The sequence below is a fragment of the Marmota marmota genome, unplaced genomic scaffold (genome assembly GCF_001458135.2).
Source record: "Marmota marmota marmota unplaced genomic scaffold, marMar, whole genome shotgun sequence".
NCBI lineage: Eukaryota > Metazoa > Chordata > Mammalia > Rodentia > Sciuridae > Marmota > Marmota marmota.
Window position 1 is genome coordinate 5,022,195 of NW_026000316.1, and position 14,674 is coordinate 5,036,868.

The 14,674-nt window shown below is 32.3% G+C and overlaps 1 protein-coding gene across 10 annotated transcripts in view; it reads right to left on the minus strand.

Annotated features, from left to right (window-relative positions):
• The window catches only part of Diaph2 (diaphanous related formin 2), an 831,690-nt gene that overhangs the window by 551,771 nt on the left and 265,245 nt on the right, over nt 1–14,674 (minus strand). For all 10 annotated transcript variants that reach the window (XM_048797310.1, XM_048797302.1, XM_048797304.1 and 7 more), the window contains 4 exons: nt 14,108–14,172; nt 11,031–11,135; nt 3,891–4,199; nt 1,809–1,923 (listed from right to left, as the gene is read on the minus strand). In XM_048797310.1, coding sequence (XP_048653267.1) covers nt 1,809–1,923; nt 3,891–4,199; nt 11,031–11,135; nt 14,108–14,172 — 594 coding nt within the window. The remainder of the gene's footprint in view (nt 1–1,808; nt 1,924–3,890; nt 4,200–11,030; nt 11,136–14,107; nt 14,173–14,674) is intronic.

Below are 14,674 nucleotides of genomic sequence, written 5' to 3' on the forward strand. Positions count from 1 at the left end.
TAAAAATTGAAAAAAAAAAAAAAAAAAAAAATTTCAGAGTTTATCAGAATTAGGAATGTTCAACCTGTATTCAAATACATTCTTGATGACCGCATAAATAGACACAAACTTCATGGCAGGAAAATTCATAATATAAAAATTTTAAATGTAGAAAACATTTTTTTCAGGAAATTCCACTTCTAGAATTTATTTTAGAGATTCTCATGTATGTACACAAAAGTACATGTTCAAACTGAGTTGCCACACCACTTTTTTGAAAAAGTAAAATACTAGAACCAGTCTAAATAACCATCAATAGGGGACTGCTGAAATGAATTAAGATAGTTCCATACCACAGAATGCAATGCAGTATGCAAAGAGAGCACAGTAAATAAATGCAAGTTCACATGAAATAAGCCACAAGTACATTTAGTGAAAACAGCATGAATCAAAAAAAATAAATAATAAATATCATATGCTTCTAGAGGCACAGATTATTTCTAGGAGACAATGTGGGAATTCAGTAGTAATGGTTTTCTCTGTGGAAGAAAGGTAAAAATCTGATTAAGGGGAAAGTTCTTTCTTTTTTAACCACAAATATTATTTTAATAACTATCATAAGAATTGTGTAGTAATTAGCTATAAGAAATTTTTCAATTTAAAGAAGTGACTATAATAAATAGTTATTTCTGAAGTCACTGAAGAACCTTTTAAATGTGAAGTCTACTATGATAAATAAGGAAAAAACATACTACTGGCAAAACATTTTTTTAAGGTAAAAAATTTTCAGAATACTCTAACCACCCCAGATTTCTCTGTGTGCACAAGCATGTGCAGATGCAAGTATGTATAAAATTGAATCTATAAGAAACAATAAATAGAACACGGGCACTCCCAGTGTGCAAGATGTGCTAAAAGAACTAAAAAGAAATAATTTTCATCTCTTTCTCTCTCTAAATTTTCCAGAATTCACACTGTAGGGCATGTGTGACAAATCAGACAAATGATGGCAAAAGTGCTAATTCTAAGGGCAAAAGAGTACAGAATATTTCCATTTCTTAGCTGTTAAGACTCCTTCAGACAGAAAAATTCTATTCTTAATTATCAATTCTGCAGTAACTATGAAACAGAAATGACAATTACCTGAAATCATGAACCACAATAATTAATCATGAGATTGAGAAGTTAACAAAGTAATATCAAAAATATGTATGAAATACACAAGAGGTTAAGGATCTAATCATAAATAATGTACTCTATTATCAAATAAGTAAACATACTTATTGGGCATCAGATTTTTATATTAATCCAGAAAACCTACCCATAACAAAAACTATGATATTTCCTAAGAAACCAACTTGGTAAGTGATATAAATGGAAAAGAAAAAGACTACATAAGCCCCAAGGCAACATCTTATCCCAATTTTGTGAAAACTTCTGAGACATTAGTATTCTGTTAAACTTTTTATTTTATTATTTTCATTCATTCCGTTACATGGTGAATCAACAAATTTGTCTCCTCTGTTCCTCAGGAAAACTAACAATTTTGTAATTTAATATGTGGGATAGTACACATATTAAACACAAAAAGATAAAACCTATATTTTCAGATGAACAATAACATTTATACAAAATAAAATTCAAAGGAAAAAGAGGTTTTTTTTTCTTTTTTTCGTTACTGGATAATATATAGCTAATTTGTTAAATGTATTTGTTTGACACTATCCAGTATGGAAAAATTTCACATATACACATTTCTAAAAATCTTTGGCATGGTACTAAATTGCAATATATCAGAATCAGAAATTTATATATTTTAAAAAATGTACCTTTTATATGGGTAGCAAAATTCAGTGCCAATTTTGCAAAGAGATCTGGATTTTCAAACTTTTCTTCTTTTACTTTTAACCAGAAACAGTTCTCAGATAATTCTTTAGGCTCGATCTGAGGCAAAAATAGCAAAGATAAGTTTCTAAGTTATTATTTCATATTAAATTTTTCAAAGACTTCACTTTCAGCAGAGTTGAATGGCAATTCTTTTATTCATCTACCACTAAAGCAATTTTAGGATCTATCAAAACAACACACATAGAGTAAATATTCATTGCAAAACTCTGAAAATTCTGTTGGCATGCAGAAAAGATACACAACAATAGGCCATATAGAAAATTACATTTTAAAAATTCTTCTACTGAAAAGAGTCTTAAAATAATTTAGTAAATCCTTCTTCAATTCACATGCATTCTATATACACTAATTATTTGAAAACAGGAAATGTAAGACTCAGAACCACTGAATTTTCCATGTTCTTTTATTAAGTTGAAGGCAACAACCATAATAACCGCTTACACATACTTCCTACTATGTGTCAGTTACTGTCTTAAGTGATTTGCATATATTAACTAATCTAATCCTCACAATAGTCCTTCAAGGCAGGACCTATTATTATCTCCCTGTTAAAGAGAAGGAAACTGAGCTCCAAAATGTTTAAGTAGCTGCTGAAGCTAGTAAATGGCCCAGCTGGGTTTTCAATCCAGGCAGTATAGTTCCGTAGAATTGTGATCTTACTACAACAAATCCAAAATTAGAATTATGCATTTTCAGTACATTTTGATGCTTTGGTGATACATTAAGTATCATTCCAGTGTACACTAAATTAACAAACCTATCATTACTTTTACATACCCAGAAAACTGAACTAACGAATTCTGAATCATATATTTTGGTGGACTGTGACTAATTACAAATAACTGTACACTAAAACCATTTATAATTAATATACTCTTTTGAGCTTAATCTTTAAAAACAACTGAATCATCAATTGAATTAAAACAACTTAATACACACACACGTTCAGATATAGCTTTACATGTTTCTGGGTAAATATATTCTCATTAGAAGATTAATTTCCAATGAATGAGAACTATGACAATCTGTATAATAATTTTTTAAAAAACATATTATTTGATAATAATAGCAAAGCAAAATAACATTCAGAAGAAAATATTTTCATATACAATATCAAAAATACTTAAGTTATGTCACCACTGAATATTGTCAGCTACTGCACATTATCTGAAAGTTTAAAACCAAAAAATAATTACTTTCTGAGTAAAAATAACTAAAAAAAAACAAAACCCAATAACAGAAGAGATTTTATTTAAGAAAGGTTACTTCAAGTTAACAGAGGTAAAAATCTTAATTATTTTTCATTTGATGATATATTCCATATAGCATTCTCTATACTACTTTTAATTTTCCTTTTGCCTTCCTTATAATTTCAAACTATGTGTGTGGGGGGGTTCTACTCATCTAGGTAGTAATCTGAAAGATGGACATAAGATGGTGAATTCACAAAGGAAAGCAGTACAAGTCATTAGTCATCTCAAACTTTATGCAACACTTACATGTACTAATGAATTCAGCACATTAATGGTCAATCATGGCTAAACAAAGACAAAAATCTCTATAGTTACAGTATTACTGTTATGTTTTAGGTATGAGATGTGCCCCCAAAAGCTCACGTGTGAGGTGATGCAAAATTGTTTGGAGGAGAAAGAATTAGATATGTGAGTTGTAACCATATGAGTAGATTCATGAACTGACAAGGATTAACTGGGTAGTAACTATAGATAGTTAGGGTGTGGTGGGATGAAGTGCAACACATGGGTCTTCCTTTGCTATTTATACTTTGTCCCTACTGAGCAGAGTTCTTTCTCTGCTTCATATCTGCCATGTCCTTACTGCTATCCTACTCCACACACTTTTGCCATAATGTTACCTTGGGCCCAGAGCAAAGGAATCAGCCATCAATGGACTAAGACCTCTGAAACCATGAGCATCAAACTTCTCCTCCTCATTCTTATCAGATTTTTAGGTAATGGTGACGAAAAGTTGTCTAAAACAATTACCTTTGACCAATTGATTCTCTTCATGGACACTTCAGGTTTATATATTTTCTTCTGCTTCATTCCATAAGGTAGATCAAGTGGCACTCCTGGGGGAGAAGACATTCCTCCTAGGGGTGGTGGTGCAGGAGGTCCTCCAAATAAAGGTGGTGGTGGTGGTGGTGGAATACCCCCAAATCCAGATAATGGAGGTGGAGGAGGAGGAGCTCCAGGTAGAGGTGCAGGTGGTGGAGGTGGTGGTGGGCCAACACCTGGCAAGGGAGGTGGTAGAGGAGGACCTGGAGTTCCTGATGAACTCAAGGATCCATGGCCCTAAAAAAATAAATGGTATGAGTTTAACCTTAGAATAAAATACAGCAGAAAGTATACACATAGTAGACATTTGTGGTTTAAGATTATATATGCTTTCTGGGCATAGTGGCACATGCCTGTAATCCCAGGAGCTTGGTAGGCTAAGACAAGAGGATATCAAGTTCAAAGCGAACCTGAGCAACTTAGTAAGGCCCTTAGCAACACAGAGCGGCACTATCTCTAAATAAAATGTTTAAAAAAGGGCTGTGGATGGATGTGACTCAATATTTAAGCACCCGCAGGTTCAATTCCTGGTACAAAAGAAAGAAAAAAAAAGACTACATATGCCTTTTTGTAAATATTTATTTTTTAGTTGGAGTTAGACACAATACCTTTATTTCACTTATTTATTTTTATGTGGTACTGAGGATCGAACCCAAGGTCTTGCATGTGCGAGGCGAGCGCTCTACCGCTGAACAACAAAACTTCCCCTACATATGCCTTTTTGAAGCCTTAAGATTTTATACTTTAATAGTACATATAAAAGACTTGTGTACACTTTGGTAAGCATTACAAAGTCTGGAAAGCAACTAGTACTGCTAATACATCAAGGATACAAAAGCTGGCATCATTCAAGATTTTTTGAAATACTCTACAAAAATAATGAAAAACTATATTTCATCATAAATATATCCAAAGAAGAAGTACTGTATATAGTTTGGGCATGTTAGACTAGCTGGTTTGACTAGGGGCTAATTAATACAAGGTCACAGATTCAAATCCCTTGGGGGCCAATTAGCATTACACAAGAGTCTCTTTCTTAGCACCAGGAACTTAGCTGTCTTCTAATACCAATAATTAATACTAAAGAGCATTAATTTGCATACTAATATATGCTTATCAACAGTTTACAGCTATTATTTCTTTTTTTTAATTTTTATTATGACCTTGCAGTATAGATAGGGCATTTTTATTTCACTGCTTACAGAGGAGGAAACCCTAACTGCAAAATGTTAAATGATTGAACAAAAGCTACATAGTTGGAAAGGTGATTAGGATTTAAATGTGATGCCTCTAACAGCAAATGTGGTCTTCTTTCCAGTAATAACAGACTATATTTTCATGAATGGGTGTCATCTGCTTGAGGAGAATTCATTCACAGACTGGATTATGAAAGAAGAATAACTTTTTTCTACTATGGGAAAGTAACCTCAAATGTATTTGCTAATGACAATGGTTAATGGATGAAAGAGATACTGCATTCCATACTATCTTCTTGTTTGATGATGAATCTGTGACTATTTCTTTAACCCATTACTGATAACTATGATTCACTTTCTAAAACGAATATAAAAGTGGAGCTGTTCATTATAAATATTCTTACAGAAAACTATCAATGAACATACGTTGCTTTAATAAAGAAAGGACATTAGATTAACCAAACAACAGGTTTAAAACTAATGAAATTTCTTGGTATAGTATTATTTTCATCTGTGAAGAAAATCCTCTTACCTTTATTAATATACATTTTCTACTTGGACTATTAATTGTACTAATTAAACTTAGAAATATCTTTACAACACACTTTAAAACATATTTTTGGAAGAATCAATTTAAATGATTTTCCTATTCATAAAAATATTAAAAATTAACAGCCATAGGTCAGTATGATCATCGAAATGTTTTCCATAATATTCAATGCACAATAATCAAGTATTTTATTCATATATATGAATGTTTATGTATTTATATGAATATATATTACTAAAGTGTTCCTGTACTTAGCAATGAATCTTCCCAGGGAATCAAATCCTCTCCTGAAGTCAGGAAAAATCACACATGATTTGAATATGCAAAACACTTTTAATTTTACTTTTAATTAGCAAAATCATAAAAAAGTGACAATCACAGTCTTGACTGAGATCAAAGAAATTGTGGGGAAATTAAAAATTCAGGATCATAGTAATTTTTCCTACAGTGTTTGTGCATAAATAGACTTTTAAATATTTTGAAATGCAAAATGTGTTGCCCATTTTTTATTGGATGGCAAAATTAAAAATGAAGAAATAGCAAATAAGACACACGTATAAACATTAAATTTTTGTCTCATATGTTTATTATAAAACTTGTATAACCACAACAATGTTATTATTTTAAATAGAATTTTAGGCAGGAGGCATAGCTCAGTATGGCTGAATCGCCAATCATGTTTAAGACCCTGGGTTTGATACCCTGCACCACCATTAAAAAAAAAAAAAACAAATCAAGAATTCATTTAAGTTAAATATACATCTTACATTTTTAATTAAGAATCTCCAATGTTTACATTAAAGGCTCACTGGCAAACACCTATAATCCAAGCAGCTAGGAAGGCTGAGGCAGGAGCATCACAAGTTCAAATCCAGACTCAGCAAACTTGCAAGGCCCTATGCAACATAGTGAGCCCTGTCTCAAAATAAAAATAAATAAATAAATAAATAAAAGGGTTGGGGATGTAGCTCAGTGGTAAAATGCCCCCAATTTCAATTAAAAAAATTAAAAGACCTTTAAATTCAAATATTATCAGTATTTTCTTACCTCTAATAAGCAATTAGGAATTGATCAATTAATTTAGGCTACAATATAGTACTGTGACCTAACACACTAAATTAATAATTTTATATTTTAAACCATTTGGGGAACACTAGAAAGTGCAGTGCAACAAAATTTTATAGTTAACAGTAAATAAATACTTACTAAGTAATAAGGCCCTGTGATAGGTGAGCTTAAATCCTTAAGGTGCTTACACTCATATGGAATAAATAGAGAAGGCATATAAATAAATAAAACAATAGTAGACTTAGAAAGTAATATGGAATTTCAGAGAAATTCCATGATAGAGGTATTGAAGGTTTCCAAAGGACACCTTACTTAGTTTCTCCTTTATAGTATATGTTTCACATGCACATATGAACAAGGTATGGGATTTCTGAAAGAGTATAACATAAACCAGCATTTCTCAAGTAAATTCTATGCAAGTGATATTTCCAAGAGATGTTAATATGTGTTCTGACATTAAGAGTTCTGTAGTCAAACCTGTCTAGGAAAATTATATAAAAGAGGTATACAGTTTCTCCAGCGTAGGACTTCTTATATGGTTTAATATTAATGAATATTGTAAATTACCAAGAGACAATTTCATGTGTACTCAATTTAGTGGACTATGAAATGTTTTCCTGATTAAAAAATCAACATCTCTCTAACTAAATCTCAGAAATTATAGCAGGAAGAAAAGTATGGAGACAAGAAGTTGCAAATATGAAGGAAGGAAAGTTAACTTAGCTACAAAAGAGACTATATTTAAGGGAGCAATCAGAGCCTAGAGTACAAAGGGGAACAAGGGAGCCCATGCCAGAAGGGCTTAAAATTCCCGGTAAGGAGATTTTATTTAATCCTGATGATAACAGGCAACCACTGAACATACTAAAGCTGGAATGATAATAATCATGGCAGTGTTTCAGGAAGATTAATTTACCACTAACATAAAGGATAAATTTGAGGAGGAATAAAATATAGACAAGGGAGAAAAATTAGAAAACAATTATAATAGTCCAGGCAAGATATATTGAGAGTGGATCTGACCAGTTCTGGGATTTGGTGCAAAAAGGAAAAGAGAAAAAAAAAACTGACAAAAAACTGTGAGTAGGTTACTTTGCTACAGGTGGAAAAAGGCAAAGTTAAAGAAAACTCCCACTTCACTATCTTCAAAAACGGTGGTAAAATTTAAACAAATAAAATGGATACCAAGCTAGTTTGAGGAAAAGAAGAAATCATGGATACTAGGTCTGATTTCTATATGCAGCAGGACCTTCCTATAAAGATTGCTAATCAAGAGCTGGAAATATAAAAAGAACTCAAGTGACTTGCTTGACTGGTCTGGAAGAAAGTGGCTCCTAAGGCATAAGTTAGCTCATGATTGCTTCAAGAGCTTTTCTTTGCCTCTTGAAACAGCAGAGGAAAGAAGGATCTAGTGAAATATTCCACGTCAGGGTCCAAATCTGAAGCTAAAGGAGATTTTTAACTCCAACAGAGAACCCTTGTATTTGAACTTCAGTACCAGTGCTAACATTCACATTGGCAAAACCAAGTCTTTGTTACATAACTATTTCCTATGTAGATTTAAATGAAATTGGGAACATTTTGGTCTTAGTAACCTGACTGTAATGAACTACCTAGTAGATGGAAATATCCCACAAAGTTCTGTATTCTCTCACTGGTTCTTTGGTCTGTTATGCTGACTTAGATTTACACTGCTGGGAATGAACCTGTCCAAGAAGAAAATACTGAGGCTAGAGAATTTATAAAACATGGCCAAAGAAAAATCACTTGTGATTAGAGTTGTATGAATTACAGCTCAGATATACTTGATCCAAAAACAGCTGTTTTCCTGACAGAAGAAAATATAGGGTCAATACTCCAACATATAAGCACAAATAAGTTCCTCAAAAAGACTCATAAAGGTCATGAAAAAAACATAATGAATTAATAAATGGGATGGCATCAAATTAAAAAGCTTCTGTGAAATAAAGGAGACAACTAAGGGTATAATGAGAGAGCATAATGGGAGAAAAATCTTTGCTAGCTACTCTTCCAACAAAAGGTTTATATCCTGACTCAAAAAGTATAACACCAAAAAAAAATCAATAAGTAGGAAACTGAATTAAATGAATACTTCTAAAAAAGAGGAAACACAATGGCCAACAATATATTTTTAAAAAGGTTTAACATCGTTAGCAATCAGGGAAATGCAAATCAAAACTACAATGACATTTTATCTCCCTCCATTTAGAATGGAGGCCATCAAGAATACATACAATAATAAATGCTAGAGAGGATATGGGGGAAAAGGAACACTTTCACACTGTTGGTAAGATTGTAAACTAATAAAACTACTATAGAAATCAGTAAGGAGATTCCTCAAAGGACTAGAAATGGAATCACCAAAGGACCCAGCTATAGCACCCTTTTGTTTTTATCCTAAAGAATTAAAGTCAGGGGGCTGGGATTGAGGCTCAGCAGTAGAACACTTGTCTAGCATGAGTGAGGCCCTGGGATGGATCCTCAGCACCACATAAAAATTAAAAAAAATAAATAAAGGTATTGTGTCCAAATACTTCTAAAAAAATAAATGTTTTAAAAAAAGAATTAAAGTCAGCATACTATAGTGCTATATGCATGTAAGTGTTTATAGCAGTACAATTCACCACAGCCAAATTACGGAACTATTCTAGATATCCATCAATGGAGAAATGGATCAAGAAAATCTGGTATCTATGCATAATCAAGTTGTATTAAGTCATAAAAAATGAAATTATGTTATTTTCAAAAAAATGAATAGAACTTGTGGGCATTATGTATAACAAAATAAACCAAACTCAGAAAGTCAAGAGTTGTATATTTTCTATCATATATGGAAGTAAGAGAGGAAGAAGGAAAATAAAGTTAGGAGAGGGATTTCATGAAGGGAGGTAATGAGAACAGACAAAAGGAGACCAGGAGGAGGGAGGGGGAGAGGAAAAGGGGAGGTACTAGGAATAAAACTGATCAAATTATACCACTATATTATGTGCACAAATGTGTATCAATGAATTCCATGATTCTATATAACTATAATGCACCAATTAAAAAAGAAAAAAAAACAGCATCAAAACATAATCCTGGGGCTAGGGATGTGGCTCAAGCGGTAGTGCGCTCATCTGGCATGCGTGCGGCCCGGGTTCGATCCTCAGCACCACATACCAACAAAGATGTTGTGTCTGCCGATAACTAAAACAATAAATAAACATTAAAAAAAAACCATAATCCTAAAGCATGATAACAACAAAAAAAGATCTGACACCTAATAAAAGGTGATATTTGAATATATGATGTTGAATGGAATTTTGAACAAGAATATACAGAGAAAAATAACAGAAGACAGAACACTGAGGAATATCTCCATTTGGAGAATGAAAAACTAAAGAAAAACAGTCCTCAGACATTTCAAAAGGGAAGTCAGATGGTACAGAGGGAAGAGAGATGATTCAGTGAAAAGAAATGATCAAATATTAAGGATATGTGATGTAGATTATGGATAGAAAAAGGTTACCACATTGGGTACTTTGCAGGTTACTACTCACTTAAATATTTTTAGTAGAAGGATAAAACCAGACCTTGTCCAGTTAATCAACCAACACTGACCAAACATTCACTAACTAAAGGCATGTTCTTCAATTTCTTAATATTCATTTGAGACATAAAGTGTGTTAAAGAGAGTACTTAATCAATTCTAAAACTTTAGAGACCCTAATTAAGACTTTAAGTGCATATGGGAAGTTTTCATCCTAAGGAATGTAGGTGGAAATGTAAAGTGTATAGGTTTGTTTGTTTTTTTATATTTGAATCAGATGGGATATAATTTCTCATTTTTCTGAGTGTACAGGTTGAAATGATGATAATCTGGAATTAAAGAGACTGTAAGAATCTTTGGGGATAATTAAAATTAATGAGCATTTTCATACTTTTTTGGAAAGAAAATACCATGTAATTTTTCAGTCATGAAAATTTCATCTCAAAAACAGTTTTGCTCATATAACATTTTGTTTAAAATATGCAGGGCACTTGGAGCATCTGATACCTTATTTTTTCCAAATACTAAAATGATTTATTGTTCACAAAAATAAAATCTGTATGTTTATTTCAACTAAAATGTGAAACTGCCAAAAAAAAAAAAAAGTCCACTTCCAGTTACATGTTTTCCTTCTTTCTTACAAGATAATTTTCTACCATCAAACTCACTGTGACATGACACAAAGTCTATATCTTGTTCATTACCTGGATTCGAAGTAGCTGGATTTCTGTTTCAAGTTCTTTGATTTTTTCTTCTCGTTTTTGAAGCTCAGCTTGAGCTTCCTGTCGAGCTGTGAATTCTTCATCAAACTGCAATGATCACCACCATAAATGTAGAGTTAATAATATATTTTTCAGAAAGCTTTAAACATTATATAGTAAATAACTAGAGTGTTCTTTCCTATATGAATTTCTAGGTCACTTAGAAAATCAAAGCTCTTGTTTATTTTCATGATAATTAAGTATCCATGTTAGGATGAGGCTCTAACTTTGGAGAGTAAAGAAGAAATATATTCCCCATGAGGGGTAAGGAAACCCATTTTCACTTTTGAAAAACAAATACAAAAGAAAAGGTTGAACTGAGAATTCTCTCTTCCTGTATAATGGACACATTTCTTGCTTTATTATTAAAATGTTGATTTTATAATTACTGTTTCATCCCATAGTATTAAGTTTAGTGAATTTGAAAATGGAATCTAAAAGTATGCCAGCAAAGAATTTCAACTCCTTAAATATATTTAATCTTGAAAAGGTATTGCACTTTTAGAATCCACAAATGAATGTACATGAATACAATCTGGAATGTTTCTCTCAAATCTTAATTTTCTAGTATCCAAAAAGTGGTACTATACAAAATCTTATAGTAGAATGATATGTTATATACCATTCTCAGTCAAATGGTTAACCAAAATACTTGTATGAGATGTTACAAGAGGGAAACATGAGAAGTTAAGATACATAGACTAAGCCAAAGAAACTGTCTATATAGTGAATATTAATTTGCTGCATCCTGCCCAAGTCTGTGCCTCAGTCAGAACTCTTAAGCCGGCCCACAACAGCCTACAATTTATAGTGTATACTGCCTTCATCCGGCTACAGAATATTTTATTTGCCTTTTATTGCCAATGTCACCTGAAGTCATTATATAGATCTACACATTATTCCAACAATGTTATTTCTGTTTCTATAAATAATATCTTTTACTGCCCAAAGCTGTCTTTATAGTTTGTGGAACAATACAAAAGTATGTTCACTGTAATAAATATTCATCCTCATAGCAGATTTGATCTTTAGATATTCTAGAATGCCATTGTGATCTTAAGTCTAAAGAAAGAATGCTGGACAGACTGGATAATAATAATATTTACATCAAACCTGAAATATTATTTGGTAATACTTTTATCCACCTCTAGTTGAGTGCCTGAAAAATGCCCCATAGAATCTGGTCCAAATCTCTATTATCTTTACATTTCAAAAGCACTCCAGGTACCTAGGGTGAAGGATCCTTCAATGACCTTGTTTCCCGGTTCACCAAGAAGATGGAGATTCTTGAATGTGAGCTTGCTTGACATCACTATCATACATGTTAAGATTTCTCTGAAGCTATACTCTCATCTCCTATGTGCTCCATAGAAGCTGGTCCAAACATGTATCTACACAAACACACTGTACACATCTTCTTCCTCTGAATTGTTTATAAATACATCTGAAAAGAGGCACACAATGTCTCTACTTTTATTTTTAAAGGAATCGCAGAAGACTGAAATATGTGAGCTGAAAGAGGTCTTCTTACAAGTCAACTAATCTTATCCTCTCCTTTTAATGATGAAGAGACTAAGACCCAAAGAGAGTAAGTGGTTTCAAGTCATAGCTAATTAGTGGAAAAGCTGTTAATCAGATCTTACAATTAGTGCCTCTCATTCAAACACTTTTTTAAAAACCTGCTTTATATTGTCTCTCAAGATGAACCAGAACAAAAGAATGCATGTAGATAACCAATGGGTTATCTCCACACCTTCCTATTCTAAATGTTGGCAATGAGACTAAAGCATCAAACACTAAAATTTCCATAATTTCAGGACCCCTTTCCCCATATTATGTGCATATAGAAAGCTTCACTAGAAAGATAATCAAAATTTACTTTTCTCATGATGTCTAATCACAATACCAGCCCAAAACTAAGGAGATTCTAAGATTTTCAAAAGGAATTTAAAGTGTGCTACTTAAAACAAGAACATCAGAAATATAAAGGTCTATTAATCAAAAAGCACACATTTTCATTCGCCAATAAAAATGACAGCTTCACACAAACATTTTATGCTCAAGCTCTTAAAAATCTATTCTAGTAACTGAAAGAGCAAAGACATTTCTTCAGATGCCCTGAAGTAACTCTATAATTTCTAGAGTGATAGCAAAAGTGATTATCTAATCTCCAAGGTAAGTCATAACTTTGGAGAGATAGCAATATGTAAGCACTTTATCTTGCTGTCAGAAGGCAGAAAACTGGAGAGCTTTTAGACTTGTGCTTTGGTCTTCCCTGCACCCAACAAGAAAGAAACACTACACCAACTCTTAAAAGGATCTAGAACAAAAAGAAGGAGGGAAATAAAGCAGAAAGGAAGGAAGAAACTTGGTAGAAATTAATTAAATGGTAACTATGCTTATAGGAAACAATGAAAAGGTAATCTTAGGTCTAAATAAAATTAAGATGTTCATAATTTTGGCAATATTCAAAGACATTTACATAAGGCATTAGCACAGAAAGAAAGGGCACTGTGAGATTCCACCAAGACTCCATGAAGTAGCAGCATCCTTTAACAAGTGGCAATTACAAAATTAAAGAAGCTAAGTCTAAGAAGAGACAGAGAAAGAGAATACTACAACTTTCTATTGCTATCAACAACACTGACTTAAAGACAGTAGCTTTAAAGACCAGTAAAATATCTCCTAGTTAGCCAAAATGATACCTATTTTAAGTAAGAGATACAGGAAAGCAATGAGACATTTTATTTTGGTTGAATGTTTCTAAATATGTGCTTTCAGCAGCTGAATTTTTCTTATCACTTTAGTATAATATGGATAGTGTTTTCAAGGTGATGAGAAGGGAAGAGTAATGACCTTACCCTATCAGGAAATAAATCAATATTCTGTTGTTTCATTTGAATCCTGAGATATAAAGTACTATAAAACTGAAACAAAAGTTATCAGATTTCATATAAAGAAACAAAGTAGACAACATGCTGATTAATTTGACAATTAGGCTAATATTTTATAAGCCTTACCTTCTTTGAAAATTCCATTGCTTTTTGTTCACTTTCTTCAACTTTTGCCTTGTTCACACAAGAATCTAGTAAGATTTATCAGAAATAATTAGAAATTATAACATGAGATCTCTAGCCCAAAGGTAGCTGCCAGCCTATAATTCTATGCACACTATCATTTCATTTTAATATTTTTTGTTGTCGATGGATCTTTATTTTATTTATTTATTTATACATGGTGCTAAGAATCAAACCCAATGCCTCACACATGCTAAGCAAGCACCCTTCCACTGAGTTACAACACGAACCCCACACTATCATTTCTATGCCAGTTGCTATTAAAGAGAAACTAACCTTTACCATATATCAAACAAACATGACATTTTTCTTGGACAAACTAACTGAATTGAATGATGGCATTCTAAAGCACAAAACCAAGCATCTATAAATATATCTGACTAACTTATCATTGTTATAAAGATATTTAATTATGTTTCAACTTATACAATTATAGAATTGTTAAAAAATTTGTATTTGACTTTGGGTGAACAGGTGGCAAAGATCTCAAATTTAAGATCATAAAGACTC